Source organism: Lacerta agilis, chromosome 1 (genome assembly GCF_009819535.1).
Source record: "Lacerta agilis isolate rLacAgi1 chromosome 1, rLacAgi1.pri, whole genome shotgun sequence".
Classification (NCBI taxonomy): domain Eukaryota; kingdom Metazoa; phylum Chordata; class Lepidosauria; order Squamata; family Lacertidae; genus Lacerta; species Lacerta agilis.
Window position 1 is genome coordinate 26,982,955 of NC_046312.1, and position 24,886 is coordinate 27,007,840.

General features: G+C 42.6%; 1 protein-coding gene across 1 annotated transcript in view; it reads right to left on the reverse strand.

Annotated features, from left to right (window-relative positions):
* The window catches only part of LOC117042274 (neurexin-3-like), a 632,640-nt gene that overhangs the window by 80,470 nt on the left and 527,284 nt on the right, over positions 1-24,886 (reverse strand). Inside the window, exons 13-16 of the mRNA XM_033141809.1 lie at positions 12,723-12,842; positions 8,057-8,438; positions 7,556-7,746; positions 5,314-5,487 (exon numbers count right to left, since the gene is read on the reverse strand). Of these exons, the coding sequence (XP_032997700.1) occupies positions 5,314-5,487; positions 7,556-7,746; positions 8,057-8,438; positions 12,723-12,842 (867 nt within the window). The remainder of the gene's footprint in view (positions 1-5,313; positions 5,488-7,555; positions 7,747-8,056; positions 8,439-12,722; positions 12,843-24,886) is intronic.

The window sequence follows — 24,886 nt, forward strand, 5'->3', positions numbered from 1 at the left end:
AAAATCATGGATCTAACATATGTAGGGAGCTTCCATGGATATGGAAAGCTTCCTGCTTCAGAAAGTCACCTTGCATGAGTGGGGAGGATGAGAGAATACTGCAACAACACCATGGCATTATCTTAGATAATATAGGGTTATCAATATCTTTAGTATTGGGCACAATAATGGTGGTGTTCTGGAGAAAGTCAGTGTTCTTTGTTGGGTTCTGATGACTGAGTAAAAAATGGGGGTTTGGTTTCTCATAGCTGCCCTTTGTGACTCATGACTTTGTTGCTCTGAGAACAAATAATTTCTCTGGGCAGGCTCTATTTGCCAAAGTACAGTTTGTGCATTAAAGACTGAAGGGTGGTCACAATGGAGATGGTAGTGATGGTGGAATGCCAACAAATGACGGATGACATAAGAATGAAGTCATAAACAAGCAGAAGACACAGAGACACACACACTCACATTCACACTCACACACACGAGTTACTCATTACATAAGGTCTTAGTTCATTGCACTTTTTGTTCAGGATATCATCTAAAAATGGCTTCATTCAATGCTACGTTTGCTAGGGGATTATCAGCTGTTAAAACCAATGTCCATGGACTCAGTAAGTTGCACTTGACCTGTCAGATCAACAGAGGAGGGCTGGGCGGATGCTTTCTTGTTTATTTTGAAGAGAAGGTCGGTCTCATTTTCTAAGCTTTTCTTCTTCCATTTAAAGGTAATATTATTCTTGCCAGCGAGAAGATTGATTCCATTCCTTCCGAGGGCCCCAACTACAAAATGTCAGCACAATCCATGCAAGGTGCTCATTTCTCTACAGAGCTGTTCTCAAAAGCCACAAAGTCCTGAACTCAAAAGATGCAGGCAGTAACTGGGTGGCTAGTTCTTTCTTTAATTTTAAGATCTTGCTTTCTCCTGTGTTGCTGAAGTATTCCAAATAGACATTTGAGGATGGTAGAAAGCTGGTAGCTCAGTGACAGAGCACCTTCTTTGTAGGCAGATGGGTTCATGTTGAACCTGCAGCATCTCTAGGTAGGGCTGGAAATGTCCACTTGAGAGCCACTGCCAGTCAGTGCAGGCAATACTGAGCCAGGTGAACCAGTGGTCTGACTCGGTAAAAGGAAGCTTCCTATGTTCCACTGTAATTTGATTTCTAATTTCTCTGCTATTTGTCAATGTGGGGACAATTGTGCATGGTGGTGTCTGTACATTTTGTAAATTTATAGCTGGGCAAAAAAGAAAAGAAAAGAAAGTTTATCAAGCATCTTAACTCTGAAATAGTTAACTTGAACAAGCCAAATTTGTTAGCACCAAATTTGTTCCGTGCCTTCCGCAGACGCATATATGTGGCCTCTTCACAGTGTATGTTTTGCATTGAAAGGAAGATCTGGTTTTCCCAGCAGACATTTAGATGTTTTTTGTTTGTTTTTAAGTAGCAATATCTGACTTGTGGCTTCCAACTATGTTGCTATTTTGTGCATTATTTATTGTTCTTATCCAGCTTCTTCAGACTTTCCTGTTAGCAACAGATATGGTTGCTGTCATTTCCTGCTGGTTTTCTATGTTGTGATAGTTATTTTGTATTTCATCTGCAGTATTTTATTTTAGGAGTTGATGTTTTTATCTGGTTTTACTTATGTGAGATGTTTGGGGTCCATCTCAATGAAGAAAGTCAGGATCTAAGTTATTTAAATACTTATGTACATGCATAAATGAAATTGGTCCAGCTTCCCCCCTCTCGTTTCCAGATAAAATAGTGATTCCAGCAGCCCCTATGGCCCCTGGAACTCAATGGCAAAGCATCCACATTGCCTGGTCCCAGGTTCAATCTCCAAAATTTGCAGGCAGAGCTGGGAAAGAGACCTTGTTCTGAAAGCTTGCAAAATGATTGCTAGTCAGTGTAGATGCTGCTTTTATGGGTGTGTTGACTCCCCTAAATCTCTGGGTCAAATGGGTGCTGAGTCTAACGGATGTTGGAGTGTAATCAATGCATGGTGTATTACGATGGACTGCCAAGCACTGAATTTAGCAGTGTCAAAGTATAGGCTCAACCAGTTTTTCCCGTGTGCAGGAAGCTTCCTGGGAGAAGGTAGGCCATTAGCAGGGAACAAGGACAGGGAGATGGGCTATCAACAAAGCAAAGACTCTGAGACAGCCAGAGAGTGGGAGAAGCCTCTTCCTGAGCTCTGAGATAGTAAACAGAGACAAAAGGAGAGGAGAGGGTTTAGGATTTTGAGGGTGCATGGAAGTGTCCATCTGCTAAATGCAGCGAGCTGGGGAGGGGGTGTTGGAGCACAATGTGGGCTCCCAGCCATGGGAGAAACAGGACCCTCTTGGAGTGTGGTAATTTGATCCCCTCCCTTGTAGGTTTGGGTTGTATATATATATCATAAAGACACCACAGTCTCTGCTGTGCATCATTCACAAAAGGAAACATGGACCTTGGGTGAGTGCATTTGGAATCCCTGGAATCTCATACCACTTGGCTTGGACACTACTGGGCTGGATTCCTATATTCCTACAATAAACTGCTGGTCAAGCAATCTTCTTTGCTATAACCGCTTCTGTTAATATGGTGTGTCTGTTGTGACTAAGTCATTTTCTTATGTGGCTGAGAGTGCTCAGGTTTTTATATAACTAATGCCAAGAATGTTATGATTTGAAACAGCCTTTCTGCCTTAAATGCCACTCGTGATGATTATGTCATCCCACAGCTGAATACCTAAGGGCTGTGTGATAAACACCAGCTAAGGCTTGGATTCCTCACAGCTGGATGCAACAAAGCCCTTGGCTTTGCTAAAATACCTTTGCAGGAGCATCTGAGCTGCCTGCAAAGCACTGATCAAACATTTAACAGGATAAGGAAGTAGCTGCCCAAAGCTTCTGTGTCAACTGCTGAAAAAAGGCATTGTACAATGAATTCAAATCCAAAGGACCATCCACAAACTCAGTTCTTTCTTAATTCATGCCTCAAATTTTCAGCTAAAGATTTAAACCCAGGCTGGGCTATGCACAACATTCCTCTAAAATGCCCTTTCCCCCCCATAGTACTGGATGTGACAATTTATGCATTAGGTGGTGATTTTTCCTCATCTATGCTGTCACCTTCACTAGCTGTTCTCTTTATTCTTTAAGATTCAGTGTAATATTACTGAGCACAGCTTAAAAGACACAAGGAGCAATCTTATGCGGAACCAGATCAATGGTCCATCTACTACACTATATTCACATCGGTCTTCCCCAACCTGGTGCACTCCTGGTATTTTGGGCTGTAAGTCCCACTGCCCCTGATCATTGGCCATGCTGGCTGAGACTGATAGAAGATGTAGTCCAAAACATCCGATTGGGTTGGCTGATCCGCACTGACTCGTGGGGGTCTAAGGCAAAGGTCTTTCCCAAAGTTGCTGCTTGAAACTTTTGAATTGAAGTTGTCACTGACTGAACCTGAGACCTCATATATGTAAAAACAAGCATTCCACCTCTGAGCTATGAACTCTGCCGCTTTGAGCTGTGCTTGTCCTTTTAAATATGGTTAACATCAATTAAAAAGGAAATTGGGCAACCAGGAGGATATCTGAAATCCTCCCGGTGCCAGAAAGTTAAGTAATCAGTCTTCCATAAAATTATATATATTTAAGAATATTAAAAGCTCATTATGAGCAGCCAGAAACTATTCTAAGACTCTTACAGGGACCCATCTCTCAAAAGGAAATGTTGTGAGCCACTAAAAGGATTGTTTTAAAAACCCAAGTGCAAAAGGGGGCCTCTTCTAAACATAAAAGCAATGTCCAACATCACATGAATGGCCATGATTATATTTCCCTTTCTTTCTCCTCCCACCAGCACATCCCTGAGTCCCCATGTGCCCTTAGGGGTCTCCCAATACTCTAGAAACTGCGGGGGGGGGGAGAAGAGAAGAGAAGAGAGGGAAACTCAAGTTATGCAAGCAAAAGTCCATCGTGTAAGTGGACTGACAAACCACAGGATGTAACCCAAAGAGTATTTTCTTTTTTCTGAGGACTCAGCAATGGCAGCAATGTTCTGTTTCTTTTGTTTGATACTGAGAGATTATCTCCTACCTGCCTTCTTCACAAGCCTTTGTCTGTTCAAGGACAAGTGTTTTCACAAAAACCTTATCACCCAGGTTTCTCTTTCTATACCATTCTACATCAAAACACTGCACAAAAAGACACTGTCACAAAGCAGTATGTCATTTATTCCAAAATCATATAAAATTTGAGACTGCTGGTGGGGAACACAGTCAACCGGCCATGGGATCCACAGACTCTCAGAAAGGCCAGTGGGAGATTACCCAAAACATACAGGAACAGACCAATAAAATAATGGTGAGACATAGAAAAAGTATAATTTGGCACTCTATAGAATATGAAATGCAATTGTGTGCTGTACGGCAACTTGTGGAGTCCAATGCAGGGAAGTAATGTTCAAGACCTCTTTTTTTTTTACTCCCTGTCATTGCTCTCTTTGACCAAATCACAGTGCAGAAGCATTTCCAGCTGTCTCCCTGTAATAGACACAATGCTTGAATTGGTCCCAGGGATGTGGTGTAAAAGAGAACTTGGTCTCAAAGAGTGACGATGTCTTTGCTAAGGAGGTTATCCAAAGCTTGATGTTCAGGTGCAGATCTGGACTGTGGCATACGACTAGACTCTAGCAGTTAATCAGAGCTGGCATGGGGCCAGTAGGGCCCAGCATGGGAGGGTGGAGCCACCCTTCAGACACCAACTTCACTGCAGCTTGCCTGTGCAACAGTGGAGCAGGACAGTGGGAAGGTGGGGGTTCTGCAAACACAGTGGTGGGAGCATGGGTTGGATTGGTTCTGCTGGCGTGCCTCTACAGTACTGACTTCAGCACTGCCTTGAGCCAGTACCACCCAGGTGAGCTGCAGCAATGCCGTGTCAGGAGGACAGCTCCACCCCAGCACACCGGCTGCTACTTCATGATGGGAAAGAAAACACACCACTTGATGTTTATGTGTGTTGTGTGATCTCAATTTCTATGTGGATTGCTTTTGTGTTGGGCACCTTCTAAATGTTTGTGTGTCTTCTGTTCTGGAGAGAGACATAACGTATCCAAAAAAAGGAAAGCTACATTACAACATGGAGTGTTTGACAGTCACCTCTCATTTCTTTTGCACATCCAGGCTGGTTACAATCGTGGAGGCTGAATGCGGATGGCGATGGAGGAGGAATGTCACAATGAGCATCTATGGAGGAAATATGTGGTGGCGATGCAAAGAGCAGCATGGAGGTAGGGAGGGCTGTGTGAGAAGGATTGGCATTTTAGGTAGGCTGTACCTTCACATCCACGCTCAATCTGGCCGCTGCGGTGAAGAGCATCGTTAATAAGATCTGGCAGGCGCCCGTTCAAGTCCACCGATGCCAGGCAGCCTTGAAACCCATCGCGAGATGCTACCAACTTGGGGAGGTTGCCGTACATTCCTTGAACCAGGCCAGCAATGTAAAGATCACCTGGAGGGAACCAAGCAACAGGACAAAGGAAAAGGTTAAGGCAAACAGTGGAGTTATGGGGTTGCATCCAATGCATTCTGCTCATTCAATGGGACTTCCTCTCACACTCCTCTCCCCACATGAACAGGTGACTGTGGGGGAGGGGAAGGGGAAGCCTGTTTTGCGAGTAGAACAGCAGCACAGGATATAACCCACATTGTGCCCAGCAATTAGGATGCATTCAGACGTGGGGAATATTGTGTTTGTTTTCCTGATTATAATGCTATAACAATGTCCCATTACTGAATGTTCTTTTCACACGGCAGTGCCTGTTGCTTTGTGGAACCGTGACTCTTTGACCAATACACCACCGTGTTGCACCAGATTGCTCCCAAGGATGTATCAGCTCTTCCATTAACAAGCCCTCTTGGATCCACTCGTTGAGATTTGTGGTTTCCCCGCAAAAGCAACTTTGTGTGTGAGCCCAGGAGAGGCAGCCTTGTGCAGGCTCCCCAAGTACCTTTCATGACATTGAAATGAGCACTCTGGGCATGTCAACTTCAGCACCTTTGGCCCTAGAAAGTGTTTCTTCTTCTTAAGTTTACTAAACAAACAGCAAAACACGCACCAGCGAAAAGATAGAGGGAAAAGCTGCCCACAGAAGAACAGCCTGCTGATTTGATTTTCTTCTTGGTAGTGGTGCCTGCCCTGTGGAACGCCCTCCCATCAGATGTCAAGGCAATAAGCAACTATTGTACTTTTAAAAGACATCAGAAGGCAGCCTTGTTCAGGGAAGTTTTTACTGTTTAATGTGGTATTGTGTTTTAATATTCAGTTGGGAGCCGCCCAGAGTGGCTGGGGAAACCCAGCCAGATGGGCGGGGTATAAATAAATTATTATTATTAGTAGTAGTAGTACAAATGATTGTCTGTTATAGAAGTAGGGAGCTATTTTACTCAGCGTCTAGGAAGGAAAATGCAAAATATGAATCAAGACAACTTTCAACATATACCCAAATTTATGTACACTAAATACAACTGTAACAGTTTTAGCCATATCTACCGGTATATGGCTTGAAAGACCCACTGGAGGACAGGACACACATTGGTGAGGGGGAAAAACTCATGACAGACAGACTGACTCATGAAAGTCTAGCCCAGTGGAAAAGTTCTAAGGTTCTTATATTCGTTCATTTTAAAAGACTGAGGCTTGGATTTTGAAAACAACTCATCACATGTAAAAACTGTTCTTGAATTAGAGCATTTCAGACTGCAGATGAGAGATCACACAATTCACTGCTCTCCCATATAAAATCTGCCTTACAACTAGCTGCCAGAGTAAAGGGGGTTTGCCCACCATTCTGTTTCACCCGTTAGTATTTAGGAATGGGAGAATCCATTTTAAATGGATTTATACACAGAATGTGGTAGTTCCAGCCTGTTTGTGTTTTGTACATACTGAACTGTCTCTTGTATCAAAGAATTCAAGTTACAATAAAGGATATTTATGTGCTGGTTACTTTAGGTAACCTGGAGTGTTTATCTGTATAATGCACATGTAATATTATGCATATAATAATGTGTATAATATATGGTAACTGTTTGTATCTTTAGCGGAACACAAAAAACCTTGCTTCTCATTTAGATCAAGAAATGAGATGAAAATTTGAAGGAGAAGAAGAAATCCATGTGGATAAACTAAAAAACGATTCTTTTCAGAAAATTGCATCCCTGCTAGTACTGCATGTGTAGAGCACTGTGTGGTATGAAATTGTGTGTGTGTGTGTCTTCTTGAGGAATTTCAGATAAGAATTTAGCTGCCCTCCAAGTTTCACAGTGTGCAAGGTTTGGATGCGGTTCTCATCTAAAAAAAAAAAAAAACCTTATCAAAATACATTGATAAGAAATGCATATGCAAAGTACTGTCCATTCCAAATAGCACCTGGCTTTTAAATGTGGATGGTCTCTCCAAGACCTACCACTTAATTTGTTTTTGATTGGAATTGCCAAGGATTAAACCTGGTGCAAAGTGGTGCATCATGAATACAAAGAATATATTCTACCTGATCTGGTAAGATCCAGTTACTTACCCTTAAGGTCAAGGTTTTTGGCACCATTGATGACCTGAGTTACAACCCTGGTGTCCACTTTTAGGCTGTGGGTGTTGCTGTTGTCTCGGGAGATGACTACATTGTGCCACTGGTTGTCATTCAAAGGCCGGTCACTATTGCCTTTGATGACATTAGGTCCATTCCCAAGGTCAAACACGTAGTGTATATACCTGCAAATGACACAAGTGCCTGCTCAGAAGAAAGCCCAAAATGAAAATGAATTAATGGCTAAGACACAAAAAAGATTCAAAACATCTGCAACAGTCTGCTCTAATTTTCTAACCAAAATTCCAGATGGTCTAATTAGTTGTCCATGGTCAAAGAGCAGAATAAGAAGCTTGGTCAGGACAGGTCATATTTTATCCAACTTACCTTCTCAGGAGAAAGAAGAATATGAATTTATAGTCAGACTAGTGATGGCACAATTGCCTACATGAATTGACCAACCTACTCCCAGAGACAACGTAATATCTTACTTACCCCTTGACCAGCTCAACTGCAATGAAATCATTTCCATCACCACTGTTGAAAAGGATGAAGCCATCAGCAGAGGTTGTCTTGAACTGGAAGAAGAGGTGCATGGAGGTGTAGGCCTGCAAAGTTGCCAAGCTCAAGTAGCTGCTCTTGGTCTTGAAGGTGACAGGGTCGGCAATGATGTTGCGCAGCCCAAAGCGGGCTTTCAGTTCACAGTAATCAATGTCACCATTCTTGCACAAGTCAATGTAGAGAAGGCCATTGAACATGAGGCTCTGGAGGTGGCCAATGAAGCTGGAGGGAATGACAGAGATATAACGCTTCTCTGTCATTATCCCAGTCTCAATATTGTGGAATTCCAAGCGGGTGTGGTCACCAACCATAGTACCTGAGGATCAGAAAACAGTAAATAAAGCTGAAAAAATGTTCTGCGGCTAATAGGACTGGTAACACGAGGCCTGCATCCAAGGTATTACTCTTGGTTAAGGTTTCCAGTACTAATGACCATTTTCTGCTCTTGCCTCTGTACTATGGAATGTCCTTCCCTTTTCCATACATGAAGCAGTCACCATCAGTTGCTTCAGGCATCGTGTGTGTGTGTGTGTTCACCAGGCTTTCTCTAACACGTAAGATCAGACCTGGCTTTATGTGTTTCAACTCCCTGAATTCGTGTTTAATGCAGTTTTTTATGCTTCTATGTGGTCTTATATTAATGCTTTATTAGTTTTATGAGGTGTTTTTGCTTTAATGATATTATTTGTTTTGTACTGTACACCACTTAAGAGATTTTAAAGAAAATATCAGATGCTTTATAAATACTTTTAAAGGGGAGGAAATAAGTTATAATGTAGTGTGCGTGTTACTGCTGCCAATGATCTTCTTTCCCTTTACTCTTGGTGGGGGAAAAAGTTTTGCAAACTGGATGAAAGACCTGAGTACTGGGTTGCCCATTCCACACAGCCCAAACTGGGTTGGAAATAAGTCTCCCAGGGCTTGTTATAGAGATAACCTCAATGAAAGCCTGGGTAAGCTTAAAAGTGCAATGGAATCTCATCAGCACTCCATATATCTATCACCTGCTGCAACTACCAGAACCAGAAAGCCGCTATTTTTAATAAGCATAAAAAATCAAGTTTACAAATTAAAATGTGTCGTTTGGTGAATGCCCCAATCTATAATGTGCTCCTGCATTTACATTAACCTCCACAAATATCCAACTATACTCCTTCTTTAATCCTTTAGAAATGACATGTTCTTAATGACAGCTCAGTCAATTTTTGAAATTTGGATCAGAAAAACCTGTGTATGTTTTGCCTTCACAATCCACTATTTATTACTTGAACTGAAGTGCTACACTGTATGCTGTGTGATGTTATCATGCTTTTAAAAACAGCATACCTCAACTCCCAATAATATATAGTAATAATATAAGCCCATGACATTGCATGGGAAGGCTAATACCTGTGTTCCACAGGAAAGTCTAGCATCACTTAGTTCCTTCCTGGTTCTTATTATCACTGAACCAAGGTTTGGCTTAGTGTACCATCTGATCAAGGACTCAAGGCTGAAAGTTTTTTGCTCTGCTAAGTGTACCTGCTTTACAGACTGGGCAAACATTGAGCTACTAAGAGATATGGGATACAAGACTTTGGGGAGTGAGTAAGCAAAGGGAAAATAAGGCATGGATGAGCAGCTGGTTGGTGGGAAAGCAGTTGGTTTTTTGGGAAAGTAGGATCAGGCTCATATCTCCACACAGCTCATTGGGCCAGACACTACAGTGCTGTTCAGGTGTTTAATCTGAATAAATGATTAATCTGAATAAATGATGGGGTAAGCAGGACAGCGTGAAGCAAGCCTCATTCCAACTGATGTCTGGCATAACTGGCATTAAACTGAGGTAATTGCTTTTTGCAGGGACAGGAACCCAGAATGACGTTATGTGCAATTGAGGCAGCCCCCTTCAAGCACAGGCCAATCACATCTTGGGCCAGGGAGTGCATCATCATAAAGGGCCCTTTCATGTGTCCAACCTGAATGCCTGAAAAGGGCTTACTTCTCAGCCCACCTTACAGGTTTGTTGAGAGTATAAAATTTAGCCCATTTTTCTCCTTACAGGAAGGGTGCAGGGCCAGCACAGCCATTAGGTGGGGTGAGGGAATTGCCTCAGGCAGAACCCCCTAAGGTAGCACCCTGGCAGATACTTTGCCTGCCCTGCCACATCTACTACTGCCCAAAGTCATGTAAAATCTTGCACAATTTCAGTGTGATCTCACTTGAAATTGGGAGGCAGAGGCACCAGGGTGGCGCATCCTGTTTTTGTTTCAGGAGCCAAAATAGGATGTGCAGCCCCTGGAAGGGTGGAATATGAATGAATGGTTTTCCATGCTACAGACTTCTTCAAAGACCCGTCTCACATTTTGGAATGTGCCATGCTCCACACTGGAGTGAAGGATAGGGATCAAGAGTTCCCTGGGACTGCCTACACCCTACAAAACTCAGCCTAACTTAAAGTAACTTATTGCTGTATAGCAGGGATGTCCAACAGGTCGATCACTGTCTACTGGTCGATTGTGGGGGGGTCTGCGGTAGATCGTGGTCAACTGGGGGACCCTGACCACCCCCCCAAAAAAAGCTGAAAAACTTTGGCTCCCTAAAAAAAGCTCAACAACTTTACAACTTTGGTCAATCTGATGGGTAGATCACTGGCAGTTTTTTTTCTTCCCCATAGTGGGAGTAGATCGCAGTGTCTTGAAAGTTGGACATGCCTGCTGTATAGAATCAGATCTTACAGATGCAAACAATTCAAAAACACTTTAGAAATAAATTGCCCTGCTTCTCAGTCTAAGGATTGTCAATTAAATTATCAAGGGCAAGGGGATGAAGAGAGGGAGGGGGGAAAGAAATGTGACGACAAAGTCATAAGAATGATAATGCACTCGAGAGTCATCCTGCTGCTTTTCGCAAGCAGAAATAGCTTTACCCTACTGTCTGATGTTATTTTGGTTATCATTTGGTCCTGCTCAGTGATGTGGCAGGGGGTAAGGCAGAAGAAAGCAAATGGATAAAGCAGCCTCATTAACTTCAGATGGCAAATTACCTCTCAGTTTGGGCATAGCATGTCTCTATGCTGGTCTTTAATTATTTGCTTCTAGAAAAGCTCTAATTAAATTACTTCAACAGTATTCACACACAAACACAAACACACGCACACTCACAAAACTATACGGTTTCATTGTTAGATGCTAGAGCAGAGCCAAAATTTCACAGGATAATTCTCTCCCCCCGATAATATTTCTTTTTTTCCCACTCCCCTAGGAAAACATTCTCCACACTGTTCTGCAAGGGGAACTTTATTTATTTATTTATTTATTTATTTATTTATTTATTTATTTGGATTTCTTACTTACCATTCACCCAGAGCAAGTCACAACAAATTTTAGGAAACCATTTCGACACTGCTTTGTTACACATGCATATCTGTTTATTTATCAATATGCAGATGCCCTCCATGGTTATGTAATGTAGATGTTTATTTATATCCTCACATGCATGAATATTACTTATATATTTCAATATGTAAGATTAATTTAAAGTGGTTTAGGATTTCACATTTGCGTTCATAAAGCTAACAATTACGGACTCTAAATTCCATGCACACATTTCCCCCCCAAGCAAGCATGGCTGTGCAAGGCAGTGTGTGCCATCAAGCGGCTGTGCCTCAGAACTGCACCCTACTTAGCACTGATACTTTTCCAACATAGAGGTAGAAGACTGCAGTCCTAAACATGTGCACAAGATCGTCTTACGTAAAGCCAGTAATTTACGTTTCTACTAGATATTCCCGCAAAAATTCAATACTTTGAAATGATAGGGTGGCTATTTACACTCCATATTTCTCTCTCCTGCTCCATTTCACTCTATTTAAACTCTCTTCTTCACAAATTTTAAGCCTGCCACTGGGCTAATAAAACGCACACTTACAAACTTGGATTTTGGCCGCTTTATGTTTCAAATCTTTTCTAGGTGACAGGAAAACATCCTATGGGGCACAATCCAATAGTTACAGAATGCTGAGCCTCCTCCCTGACTTGAGAACAGTTACAAAAGATAATAGGGCATGTCTGGGATGTCAGAATTGCAAATGAATTAAGAGGTGCCATAGTAGGAAACCAGCACTGGCTGCACTGCAACCCATCTGACATCCCTGTCAAGGAAGTATGACAAACACAAGCACAGAAGCATGGTACCTTCTCCTGTTCCCCTGTTCCCACCACTGTTGTTAAATGGGATTGGTCTGAGACTTTGCCCTTGGTTCAGATGTTTACCGAGGCTGATTACCTTGTTCACCATGGTGGAGAAGTGAGCATCTCCGTCACCAAGCTAATAAAGTGTACGAGATTCAGATGTTCCATGCGCCTCTTTTCATGGAAGCTACTTGTATAATTTGGGATTTCTATGCTTCACATTACACTGTGAGCATAGTGTTAGGGACACTGGCATTGACTATTCCACCTGGGAACAATATTACTGGGTCCAAGCTTTGTCCTAATTATTGGGAAAATTGGGTAGTATTAAAGGAAAGGCATGGCCAAAGGTGAGAAGTGACAGAACTGTTATGTAACTTAGGTCTTCTGAATCAAAATGAGAAACCCATGATGAATCACCAACTCACCTTCGGCAACATCATCATCCACTGTCAGCTTGAGACTCTTTCCCCGACGTACCACACGGACTGTGTGCCATTCATTGTCATTGAGTTTCTGCCCAGCATAAAGGGTCTCAGGTCCTTTACCTGGGGACAGTGGCAAGTAGAAGCAAATTTTAAGGCCACATCTGTTGCACAGTAAAAGCCTGTCTGGTTGGAAAAGTCACTGAAATCATCTTGGTGTGATGATGGTGCAAAAGCTAATTTGTTAAAAGGTGGTACAAATTACATTTGCATGCCTTGCCCTCTTAAAGCTGAATGGGGATTGTTATTCCCTTCTCTCTAAGATATTCCTTACCGATCTCAGCCCACACATAGTTTCAGAGGAAGACTAAATGTTCCCTCTTACTTTACATTAGAAATCTTGACTGCAGTGCTAAAGGTTCATAAAACCAGTGGATGTGGATAGGTCAGTAGGAAACTGAAATGACAATGTTTCTGCTTTGAGGGGAAGGGAGAAGGAACCTATTCCTCGTGGAAAGTAAACAACTCTTCTATTTTCCCCAGTGATCATACACACCAGGTTGAGTTCTGCAAACACATCTCCAGACGAGGTCAAGCATAAATGAGCCCCAGCAATCCCAACATTACACTTATACTGAACAGCCTGGCTACAGATATTATCAACTGCACAATCATCAGTCCAAACTCCTCCCTCCCTTTCCTTTGTTAATTGGGAGTTTTTAGGTGCTTTCCTTTCTGTGTAATAAAAGACCAAGCATAGATCCTCGGGTAGACAATGCTCCTGAAGGAAACCAGCCTTGCAATTCTTTCTGACTCTCCATTCTCAATAAATGCAAATTTCTTGCAAATGGAAGTCCTTGTAGAATCACTTGTGGTTCAAGGGGTGCATAAAACACCCTAGACCACAGATATAAATGAGGCACATAATGCTCAAGCAGCATCAACAGAAGTTGAAAAGCCTAAGGTACAAGTAAGCTAGCAGAAGGTGCTGGTTCTAACGGAAAGCTGAATCAGGACTTTGCAGTAAATTGTGTTTTAAAGGTGGCTTCGAGTAAGATGTCATCTCTGTCCAAGAAGTAATCAAGGATAGCAGACTGAGCATAGCTTTACTGGCAAACAAACACCAAGAAGTGGCTCTAGATAGATGGTTTCCTGGCACGGTGCCTAGATTAGAATGCTCAAAGTGGAAGACTCCCATTTACAGAAATATATTTGGAATTAATTGTGTCATTCATGTAGTAAATGCATTAGTCCTGGATCTACTTCAGTGGTTCATTGGGCAAGTTAGGATAAGTGTAAACAACATCCTGCCATGAATGAAAATCTATCCTGACATCGGTGAAAAAGGCAGCAGATCTGGCTTGGGCATTTTAAGGGCAAAGAAATTCAACTTTTCTTCTTCATTTTTCATTTGAAAAAAATATATATTTAGCAAATGTATTTTGTAAGAAGGCCCCTTGGGACTAAAGGTGTGGGAATTCAAGCCACACAAGCAAGAAAACAAAGAAAGCAAAATATTTGAAGTCAGTGGAATCGATTGGGATGAATGCAAGCAGAGTTTAGTTGTCTCTATTATGAAAGGACATACAAGATTTGTAATTAGTTTCAGCATACAGGACTCCTTACATAATTGCAACAACCTGGCAAGTGCATTGGGGATGCTTCACAACATGCCATGTAGGGGATAAATAACACTCAGGGCACAGCTGTGGGTGAAAAACAGGCCAAAACTTTTATTGACTATAGTGTGGAAAGCAGGGTTGGCACGGCATTGGGTCAGAATCCCCTAGTCCCCTACAATATTCAATCTGAAGCCCATTACATCATCCCAGCACTCCTGCTGGAGAATCCCATGGGAGCTGACCAGCATATAAGGATGATGGTCTATATTATGCTCCTGGAATCCCGCTGATAACCTGACATGAGTGGCGTCAGGCCCGGCCCACCTCAGCTTGGACTGAGAACTGGTTTACTTGAGGGTCCGCCTTATGTTTAGATCCTACCCAATGACATTTCTGCCACAAGCGTGGGTGAGCTGTCAAAAGCTCACTACTGGCCGCTCCTATCACTGCAACCAGTCTAGCACTCTGGAGCACAGATCTTCTAGCCACATGCCATTGTGTGCCTCTGAGAGGTGAACCCCCCTCAAAGCAGAAGTTCAAGCGGTTTTGCCATTACTGATGGCTAACCCTGAGACCACCCTAAGTTGCCACAAAGTCCATTAATTTGCTGCCTAGGTGCCTATATGTGGTCTCCACTCTTGAAGTCTCTGCAGCCATGCTAACCACCACAGGGTCATGTTGGAAACATCACTTTCAGGCCGGTGAGAACTAGTGATGGTGGATCTGAATGGCCCTTTTAAAGATCCTGCAGGGCCCCATGAGAGGAGGAAGCCCACTAAGATCCCAGACAGGGGAATCAACTACTGCTACCCCAGTCATGGCAGCATCCATGCCACCCCACAATCTGGCTCCCACTTTCATCCTTTGCCGGGCCACTGTTATAGATGTGATACTCTGGAGACCATGCTCCTTCTCAGTATTCCATATAAAATACATTCGTAATGCAGCTGGGGCCAAATTTTTACACTGGTGGCAGCTAGCAAAAAAAAGGAGAATGATATGGAGATTTTACAACCATTCTTCTGTGTTCAGCCAGCTTTGCTTTTCTGATCAGAAACAAAACTGTGTGACTTCTTTGACTTTGATAAGCAACGACAGGCTGACATTCAGCAGATAAATAAATAGCACATTGGCACCTAGTTGCACCTTTGTACATGTCCACATGACCCGGGGTTCTTTCTATCAGCGTGGCAGCAATCCCATGCTTTAGGATCAGGGGTTTTTCCTCTCAAAAGATACTGGGGGAAATAAATAAATAAATAAATATGCCAGCTACTGCACCATTGCTTTCTAGAACATAAATGCATTCAAAAACAACAGAAATTCAGAAATTCTAAACTAATAGCCCTGGGGTGAGGGAGAAGAGAGAAGGGATTATTCTGCCTTCAAAGGCTTTCTGGCTATTTGTGGAATATTATTTGCAAAGAGCTGATTTTAAATCATTTCAGATTTATCTGTCACTTCTTTCTTCTTTATCACCAGGCTTTGTTGTTCTTTTTTTGTTTTAGTGGCTGTTGTTTTTGCTCTCCGGAAGACATCTGCAGCGGGCTTGGGGGGGGGGAGCTGTTTTTCATCTGTGATCACCTGCTGTAAGTTCCTGCTCAACACCACCTTTCTCAGCATTACATCACAACTGTTTCCACGGAAACAAAGTCTAATAGAAGAAGCAGAAGAAGAGGCTGGAGTAGCCAGCCCAGGTGGACTGTCAATAAAAGTAAGAAACACCTTGCAGCCTCCCCCCCCCCTCATAGATAGTTGGCATTAAATAATGAGTGGAAGGGGGGGTGCGCGTTGCCCTAGAATGAAGCTGAACTCCTGGAGACACTTTCTATTTTTAAATGTTTTTGATGAGATGGCAGCTGGTCGTTAGGCTCTTCCCCCCCCCCCCATTTTTTTCTTTTTGGTTGCTCATTACTTAATTTTTATGAGTGAGTACAAATAAGAGGCAGAAAGATTAGCATATAGCAGAAAGCAGAATAATGAGAATTGTGCTTTAGCCATAGATTAACTACTAAAATGCTGGAATGAGGGTTGGAACTGCTACTGTTGTCAGAGGAGCTTTCAGCTTTGAGAACATTCTATGTCCTTTGGGGTGGCCTCCAAGATTCCTGCCCTGGAATCTGTCCAGCCAGATGAGGGAAAGACAGCAGACCTGTTGGTTGTTCTTAGCAAAGGTAACTACTGAATGTAATCCCACCGAAGCATGTCTCTAGATGCTTCCACATGGCCTGTGTATTCAGCATTCATCCTGATTCATTTTGCAGGGAGGTTAGAGAAGGTTGGCATTTTAATGAGTATTCAGTCTGATTTGTTTGCAGTGATTGTCAGTGACATTGCATTAAAGTAAGTGTTATCCTGCACTTTCCAGGGCATTTTCATGCAACTTTCCTTATCTCAAAAAAGTCCACTCTTGGGGAAATGGGCTTTGTTGCACATCTGAAAACTTGGTGTGTGGGTTTGGTTAACAAAGAGCTACCCTGGAAGCAAGAAGAAGAAGAAGATATATCATAGAGGCAGTGTTCCAAGGGACAAGTGAAAAAGAAAATAAGACCAAAAGGAAGTATAAATTACCCCCAAAGATAATGATCTTAGGGGGACATGTTTATGTGCCAGACAGAAAACTCCCAGTCACACATTTGGATGTGCCAGTCTATCAATTTGTGTGCCAAGCAATTGAAATGGAATGAGCTTTAAAAAAATGGCAAGGTTGAAATCAGTCATCTTACTGACAAGTTTTAAGATTCATTGGCCTCTTTGGTTTAAATGTTTGGGGACAAAGAAAGCATCCTGATGTGGGTCTCCTAACTGTTTGCATGAGTGTCTGCATGCACACACATGTATTCATGTGCAAATATCACTGCCTATTGTGCCTGCCTACTCTACAGATGGGCGGGGTACAAATAATAAATTATTATTATTATTATTATTATTATTATTATTCATAAATGTTAATGAAGTAGTCTATGGGACTGAATATAAACATCGGAAAGGCAGTTCCTTGAGGAGCATTGAAATGCAAAGAACAAATAACTCACAGTACATTGTCACTAGCCAAACTAACATAAGTACATACACATGCACACACATACAGGGTTTTGCTCATATGCAGGTTCTAGATATTCCTTACCATACCACCAGAGTTCTTGCAGCTAAAGGAAGAGCACAGAGGGTGCCTCAAATGGCTTTCCTTAGCCTTGCTCTTATTTTCCTTACCTGTGTGCTGTCTTGCAGTCCTTCCTTGGAGGAGTAATTCCCATTTAATATAACTGCTGGTACTTACCATGCTATCCCATTACCGTGAGACTGAAATACTATACCCCAAAAGTGTTGCTGGACTCCCATCAGACCCAAAAAGCATCATCAATGGTCTGGGGTGATGGGAGCTGTAGTCCAGAAAGTTCTGGTTGCATGCAGAAGGCCCCAGGTTCAATCCCCAGCATTTCCAGGTATGGCCGAGAGAGAACCCTGCCTGAAATCCTGGAGAGGAGCTGTCAGTCAGTGTAGACAATACTGAGCTAGATGGACCCATGGCCTGACTCTGTATAAAACATATTCATTTGTTCCTATGAACATAACTATGCTCCATGAATGACAGCGGTATTTACAGACATATAGAAAATATTATGGAATCAGTTGTAAGGAGGGAACATTGGACTGTGGCAAATGCCATATCTCTAAGACACTGTTGGTAAGCAACAGAAGCTGAGTTGATAGTGGATTCCCACAGCCTAAGTGGCCAAGATTTCACTTTCTGTTGTGGTAGATACAGAATCATAGAATTGTAGAGTTGGAAAGGACCACAAGGGTCCTCTAGTCCAACCGCCTGCAATGCAGGAATCTTTTTACCCAACATGGGCCTTAACCCCAGGCCCTAAAATTAAGAGTCTCATGCTCCACCGATTCCCTAATCTTCAGAATGTATTCAGGTTGCAGCTTTTCAAAATCAATCATTCATTCCCTCATTCAGGCCTTGAATGGCCAGGACCCAAATCTGTATTGCCACCCACAAAACCTGACTGTGGCCTGGTTTGCACATCACACTAAGCCAAACAATAGTTTAGCATGAACACATGAGTTTACAGGCTCCCAGAGAGGAGATTGTGGCTGCTTTGCTCATATAACCAAGGTTTGTTCTTGGTGCATGGCTTGTAGTTAGTTTGGAGAGGGATAATCCATGGGCCCAGGTTTGAATGACATACTAAGCCAAACTATGGTTTGGCCTCATATAATGCAGCAGCAAAATGACAATGAAGGAGTGAAGCAGCTGCAACTCCCAGCATGCTCATGTGTCCATGCTAAGCCATAGTATGGCTTAATGTGATGTGCAAAGCAGTCTACTATAAGCAGTGCTGTTTTTCTAGAAAAAGAGATGCTGGAACTCACCATGAGCACCTCCCTCGTTCTCTTAGAATGTCAATGGTGCCCACCTGAAAGGTGCCAGAACTGAGTTTCTGTGAGTTTCCCCTGAAAAAAAGAGCTGACTATAAGGGAAAAATAAATAAAAATCCACCAGATTGTGGGTAGAACAGTTGTATGAATCTACCCTTATTTTTTCCCATGGGTACTGCTTCCACTGCTGCAACTTATTTAATAGTCTCTTTCAATAGTGAACGGAAGACACATCAAACATTTTAAGCTGCCAGTCCTTAGGGTACGGAATATGTTTTGTTTCTAGAAATTCAACTGAAAGCTCCCTTAGAGATTTAATAATGAAAAATGGAATGGAAACGATTTCCTAAATTACATCTGTGAACAGTAAAGAGCCTATTTAATTGTATGTTTTATAAGCATATGACTTTTAACAGTGTCACGTCCACACCATAATACTTGTTATGGTATTAAATGTTCCGAGTTTGTAAAATCTATTTTAAAAATTGCCCAGATGTTCGCTCCAGAGAAGCAGACCCCTAAGTGTATTCTTGTACAAATCATCAAGTATTAAGAACCATCAAATCAGGCTTGATGGGGAGGGGGGGAATGTCACGCTCTGATAACAGCTGAAATGGAGGCCAAGAGGTTTGTGGACAGGTGGATGTAATTTCGGAGTCTCGTAGCAATCCCCAGTCTTCTGTAGAGACAATTACTGCCAAGATCACAGCATACATTGGATCTAAATTCTACCTGTCCCTTCCCTCCATCTTAAGCCACTGTCAATAACTCTTTCTGGCACATGACAAATGACATGACTTAACCCAGGTGGACATTAGCAATTCAGAGGATATCACACCACTGCACACTGTAGGTGACGCAAAGCAGATGGCTTTGTTTTATAGAAAGGGCACCCTGTAACCAAAAGAGAAAGAAAAATGCCTGAAACATTGCTGAATGTATTTCTAAGTACCCAGAAGAAATGAAAGTACCATATGCAAGTGAATTTATAGTGGGTAGCCTCTGAGATTGGCCAAAAGGCTAAGGAAACTAGTGCTATGCAAAAATAAATAAATAAAAATTCTCCTGCAATTTTTTTTTTTACCATCAATTAACCCAAAAAAGAGAGTTGCTTTTGGAAATCATCAAAAGGGAAAGAACATTTTGGTGAAATAATCCTGAGTGCAGCATGGAGTATGTGATGCCTACCTTACTTTAGAAGTAGTCTAGGGATGTTTGTGAATGTTCTTTCTTAAATTCTACAAATCATGTCTCCCTTGGTTTGTACACTACAGCCTTCCCAGGTGCCATGCTTCAATCAAAGCCCAGGGGAAGGCATCACAAGGTAACTCTTCCCAGGAGGCTTTTTCACATCTGGATGCATAGGCAGCTAGGGAGGCACTAATGTGCTGGAGAAATTTTTAGTGGGAAGAAAAACACACACATATACCACCCATGGCTGCCACACAATGATAAGGTAAGCTCAAAACCTCACACTCAACAAATCTCTAAAGAAATTATTGAGTGTGCTAAGATTGATGCTGGGGAAAAAATGGAAGACTGTTTTGCAGGGTATGAAAACTTTTGAGAAATTCAAGGATAGATTTCTGGAGAGCTCTAATCAAAACATAGAAATTTTTAGCACAAGGAAGCACAAGAAAATATGACTGCCAAGCAGAACTACTGCTTCATCACCTAGGGCCATCAATTAGCTCTGACAGCTAGAACCACCAGCCACTCATGACATGTTATTATTTGCTGCTGACTTTTATGCTGCTTTCACACACACACACACACACACACACAACCTTGCACCTGACATCAATATACACCAGCCCCACCCCAATATCCCCATGCATACAAATTATGGCACCATCTACTCCCAACCAGTTCTCTTATTAAGTGGGAAGGTCTTAAGGAAGCATCTGCATGTAACTTGACGAATGTGCTTAGAATCATAGAATTGGAAGAGACCACAAGGGCCATCCAGTCCAACCCCCTGCCAAGCAGGAAACACCATCAAAGCATTCCTGACAGATGGCTTTCAAACATCCGCTTAAAGACCTCCAAAGAAGGAGACTCCACCACACTCCTTGGCAGCAAATTCCACTGTCGGACAGCTCTTACTGTCAAGAAGTTCTTCCTAATGTTTAGGTGGAATCTTCTTTCTTGTAGTTTGAATCCATTGCTCCGTGTCCACTTCTCTGGAGCAGCAGAAAACAACCTTTCTTCCTCCTCTATATGACATCCTTTGATATATTTGAACATGGCTATCATATCACCCCTTAACCTTCTCTTCTCCAGGCTAAACATACCCAGCTCCCTAAGCCGTTCCTCATAAGGCATCGTTTCCAGGCCTTTGACCATTTTGGTTGTCCTCCTCTGGACACATTCCAGCTTGTCAGTATCCTTCTTGAACTGTGGTGCCCAGAACTGGACACAGTACTCCAGGTGAGGTCTAACCAGAGTGGAATACAGTGGTACTATTACTTCCCTTGATCTAGATACTATACTCCTATTGATGCAGCCCAGAATTGAATTGGCTTTTTTAGCTGCTGCATCACACGGTTGACTCGTGTCAAGTTTGTGGTCTACCAAGACTCCTAGATCCTTTTCACATGTACTGCTCTCAAGCCAAGTGTCACCCATCCTGTATTTGTGCCTTTCATTTTTATTTTATTTTTGCTCAAGTGTAGTACTTTACATTTCTCCTTGTTAAAATTCATCTTGTTTGCTTTGCCCCGGTTCTCTAATCTGCTAAGGTCATTTTGAAGTGTGATCCTGTCCTCTGGGGTATTAGCCACCCCTCCCAATTTGGTGTCATTTGCAAACTTGATCAGGATGCCCTCAAGCCCATCATCCAAGTCATTGATAAAGATGTTGAATAAGACTGGGCCCAAGACAGAACCCTGTGGCACCCCACTAGTCACTTCTCTCCAGGATGAAGCGGAGCCATTGATAAGCACCCTTTGGGTTTGGTCAGTAAGCCAGTTACAAACCCACTGAATGGTAGCATTGTCTAGCCCACATTTTAGAAGCTTATTCACAACCAGGAATCCTAACAACAAAGGTTTTCTGATCACACAAAAGCTTCTAAGTGCAATCCCTTTACACCTTCGTTCTCAATATGGGAATGTTGGCATGGGGCATCCTACTCACATTTTCAATCCATTATTCAGGCATAATGACAGGGCATGACTATGGACTGATCCCTTAGAGCTGCCAGTTCAGAGTGGCTGCTGAAGTTGTGCTGCTTCCAACAAGTTGATATCCTGTTCCTTGTTACTGCCCTATGGCCTTTTGTGCCTTGATGCCTGAAACTCAGTTTTGTTCTTAATACACCACGTGCTTTGCAACATTATGCATTAACTATTGTGTGGTTGCAGATGACTCCTGATCTAAGTCCATGTTGCTAAACTGGGGAAATTTAAGATGTTGCCTAAGCTTGGTAGAGGACCACAACCCTCCTAACAAAATGGCAAATAAAGGCACTGGCAGCATTTTGTGCTAGAAAGCAGTTCTTTGGTAAACAGAACAGTAACATGGCTAGGCGAGGGTGGTGGAGGAAAACAATACAATTCATTCACCATTTCCTGTCTTTAATCTTAGGAAATATCCCCATGGGCTCAATCTCTCTTAAACAGTGATACATCATGACATATTTTACACTGCCAGCTACAGCCTTGCATAGTGGATAATATGCAGTGCCTGCCAGTATTGCCTTAGTCGATGTGTTTACAAAAGTGATTTCCCTAGGGAGTCAAGCGTAGAGGGGGGGAAACTCGATCTGTTCTATCTTATTACATATCAGTTGACACTGTCTATTGCGGGCTCTGGATACTACAATGTAATATGGGAGCAAAGGCCTAGCTCCAGCCGCAAGAAAGCACACACACCATGGTGTTTATGTAACATCAATCAAGTAAGATTCTTCACAGAACTTGACAAGAGCAGGTGGAATTATTACAAGCCCCAGATCATGGAAGCAGTGGGGAGAAATGCCAAAAGTTAAAACAGTATAGATTTAGAATGAGCATTTGGCACAGCTGAAAATAGATCCATTGCCTCTGTTGTGTGTGTGCATGTGCACATGTTCTAAGGATCATAGTGTTGCCTAGATGAATCTCAGTCCATTCACATTCTTTGGAATGGCTTTACATCTGCTGTTATTGTACTTTAGCCATAGACCCATAAAATTATACACACACACACATCCCTAAGTCATTGAGCATGTTTTTAGGACAGCTATAAAATGCCAGGAACATTAATTGTGCTCTAATTTATTATCCCATCTCCCCCTGCTGCTCCTGGCTACTGCTTTGTTAATTTCCCTTCCTATCACTTCTTTAATAAGCTTTCCCTATTAATGTGTTAAGAGGGAGTTTTAAAAAAAATTCTCTTTACTGCATCCTTGTGCCTGACTGTTATGTCAAGGAGGAACTTCCTATATTTTTGATTAATATTTTACAAATAAAAGCCACAGCTGCCAATAATAGGAGCATAGCTTCTGCCAAGATGTTACCTATGCACAGAGATCAAATATCCTTGTGATAGTAACACAAGGAGACATTGCATATGGTATAAAAGTTAGAGGCTCCAGCCGTGTATATTCAAGGATCTTAAAACAATTTCCCATGTTGAAAATCAGAGGGTTCCCATGCCAATCCCTATAACTATCACATAGATTTGGTTGTGTAGCATTTCCCCTTTGGTGCTGTAAGATATGGTGAGGCCCATCAGGTCTTCTCATTTGGTCCGCCAAGCCGTCTTGGCCAAACCAAGCCCACCTGTTGTCAGATGTGGGGCAGGTAAAGGTAAAGGGACCCCTGACCATTAGGTCCAGTCATGGGGTCCCTTTACTCTGGGGTCATCTCACTTTATTGGCCGAGGGAGCCGACGTTTGTCCGCAGACACTTTTTCTGAGTCATGTAGCCAGCATGACTGAGACGCTTCTGGCGAAACCAGAGCAGCGCATGGAAATGCCGCTTACCTTCCCACGGCAGCGGTACCTATTTATCTGCTTGCACTTTGTTGTGCTTTCGAACTGCTAGGTTGGCAGGAGCAGGGACCAAACAACGGGCGCTCACCCCGCTGCGGGGATTCGAACTGCCGACCTTCCAATGAGCAAGCCCTAGGCTCAGTGGTTTAGACCACAGCACCACCCGTGTCCCTTGGGGCAGGTAAAGAACTAGCTAATTTAGGGAGGCTTGCTTAGCTCTGTGTGCAAAATTCTGCAAGCCCCAACAACCGATTGTGACATCAGGCCATTATGCTGTCAGGTTACTGACAGGTGGGCTTCAGAAATGGTGCTACATGAGGCAACTTCACAGCATTTCCCAGATTTGAAAAGCAGTAGAGGTGGGAGAGATGGAGATGGATTGATGGACTACAGGACCTGCCTTTCACTATCAAGTGATTTGGGAAGAAAATGAAAATTATTGATGAAACTTGGCAGGAAAGAACAGCACGCTTCTATCCCATTGCCTGAATCATATCCGGTGAATGGAATTTCCAAAATTCTATTTGTCCCATGATTTCTCGTCAAGGGTCTGGAAAACCCAGAGTTTATTGTTGAATTAGATGAAACGTCAATCTGCAGAAAACCTGACTGACATTTGTTCCAAATCAGCAGTCAGCCACAGGTTTCCTGGAGAAAGTTGTGGGACAAAAGGCAAACAAACAAACAAATAAATAATCCTCTCAAACTCCTGACTAGGAATCATGGAACAAACAGAAGTGTGGATGGGCCCTTAGTGTAGTAGATGGGGGGGGGGCTGTGGCTATTCTACCACACATCCAACTTTGTGGGTCACCATGCCATCACAAACTTCCCCTGTGTGGAGTAGAGCAAGTGTAGCTCTGATGTGAGCACATCATGGTATAATGAATAAACTAGTCCCCTGTAGATTCTATGTGCATGGTTCTTCACACATTCTGCTAAATGTTTTAAGTAAGGGACAGTTCTGGCAAAGCCCACTTTCTCTGATCTCATTCTCTGCTACATGGAATGGGGCTCTTCCCTGTCTAAAAGGCAGAAGAGAAGGTTGGGAGTGTGGAATGTTAGGTAAGGGTGGGACTATGAGTTTGTGGTTTGTTTTCTGCAAGTATGTAGTACGTTAACAGTGTGATTCTATGCATGTTGACTCAGAAATAATCTGCACCGAGTCTAATAGGGCT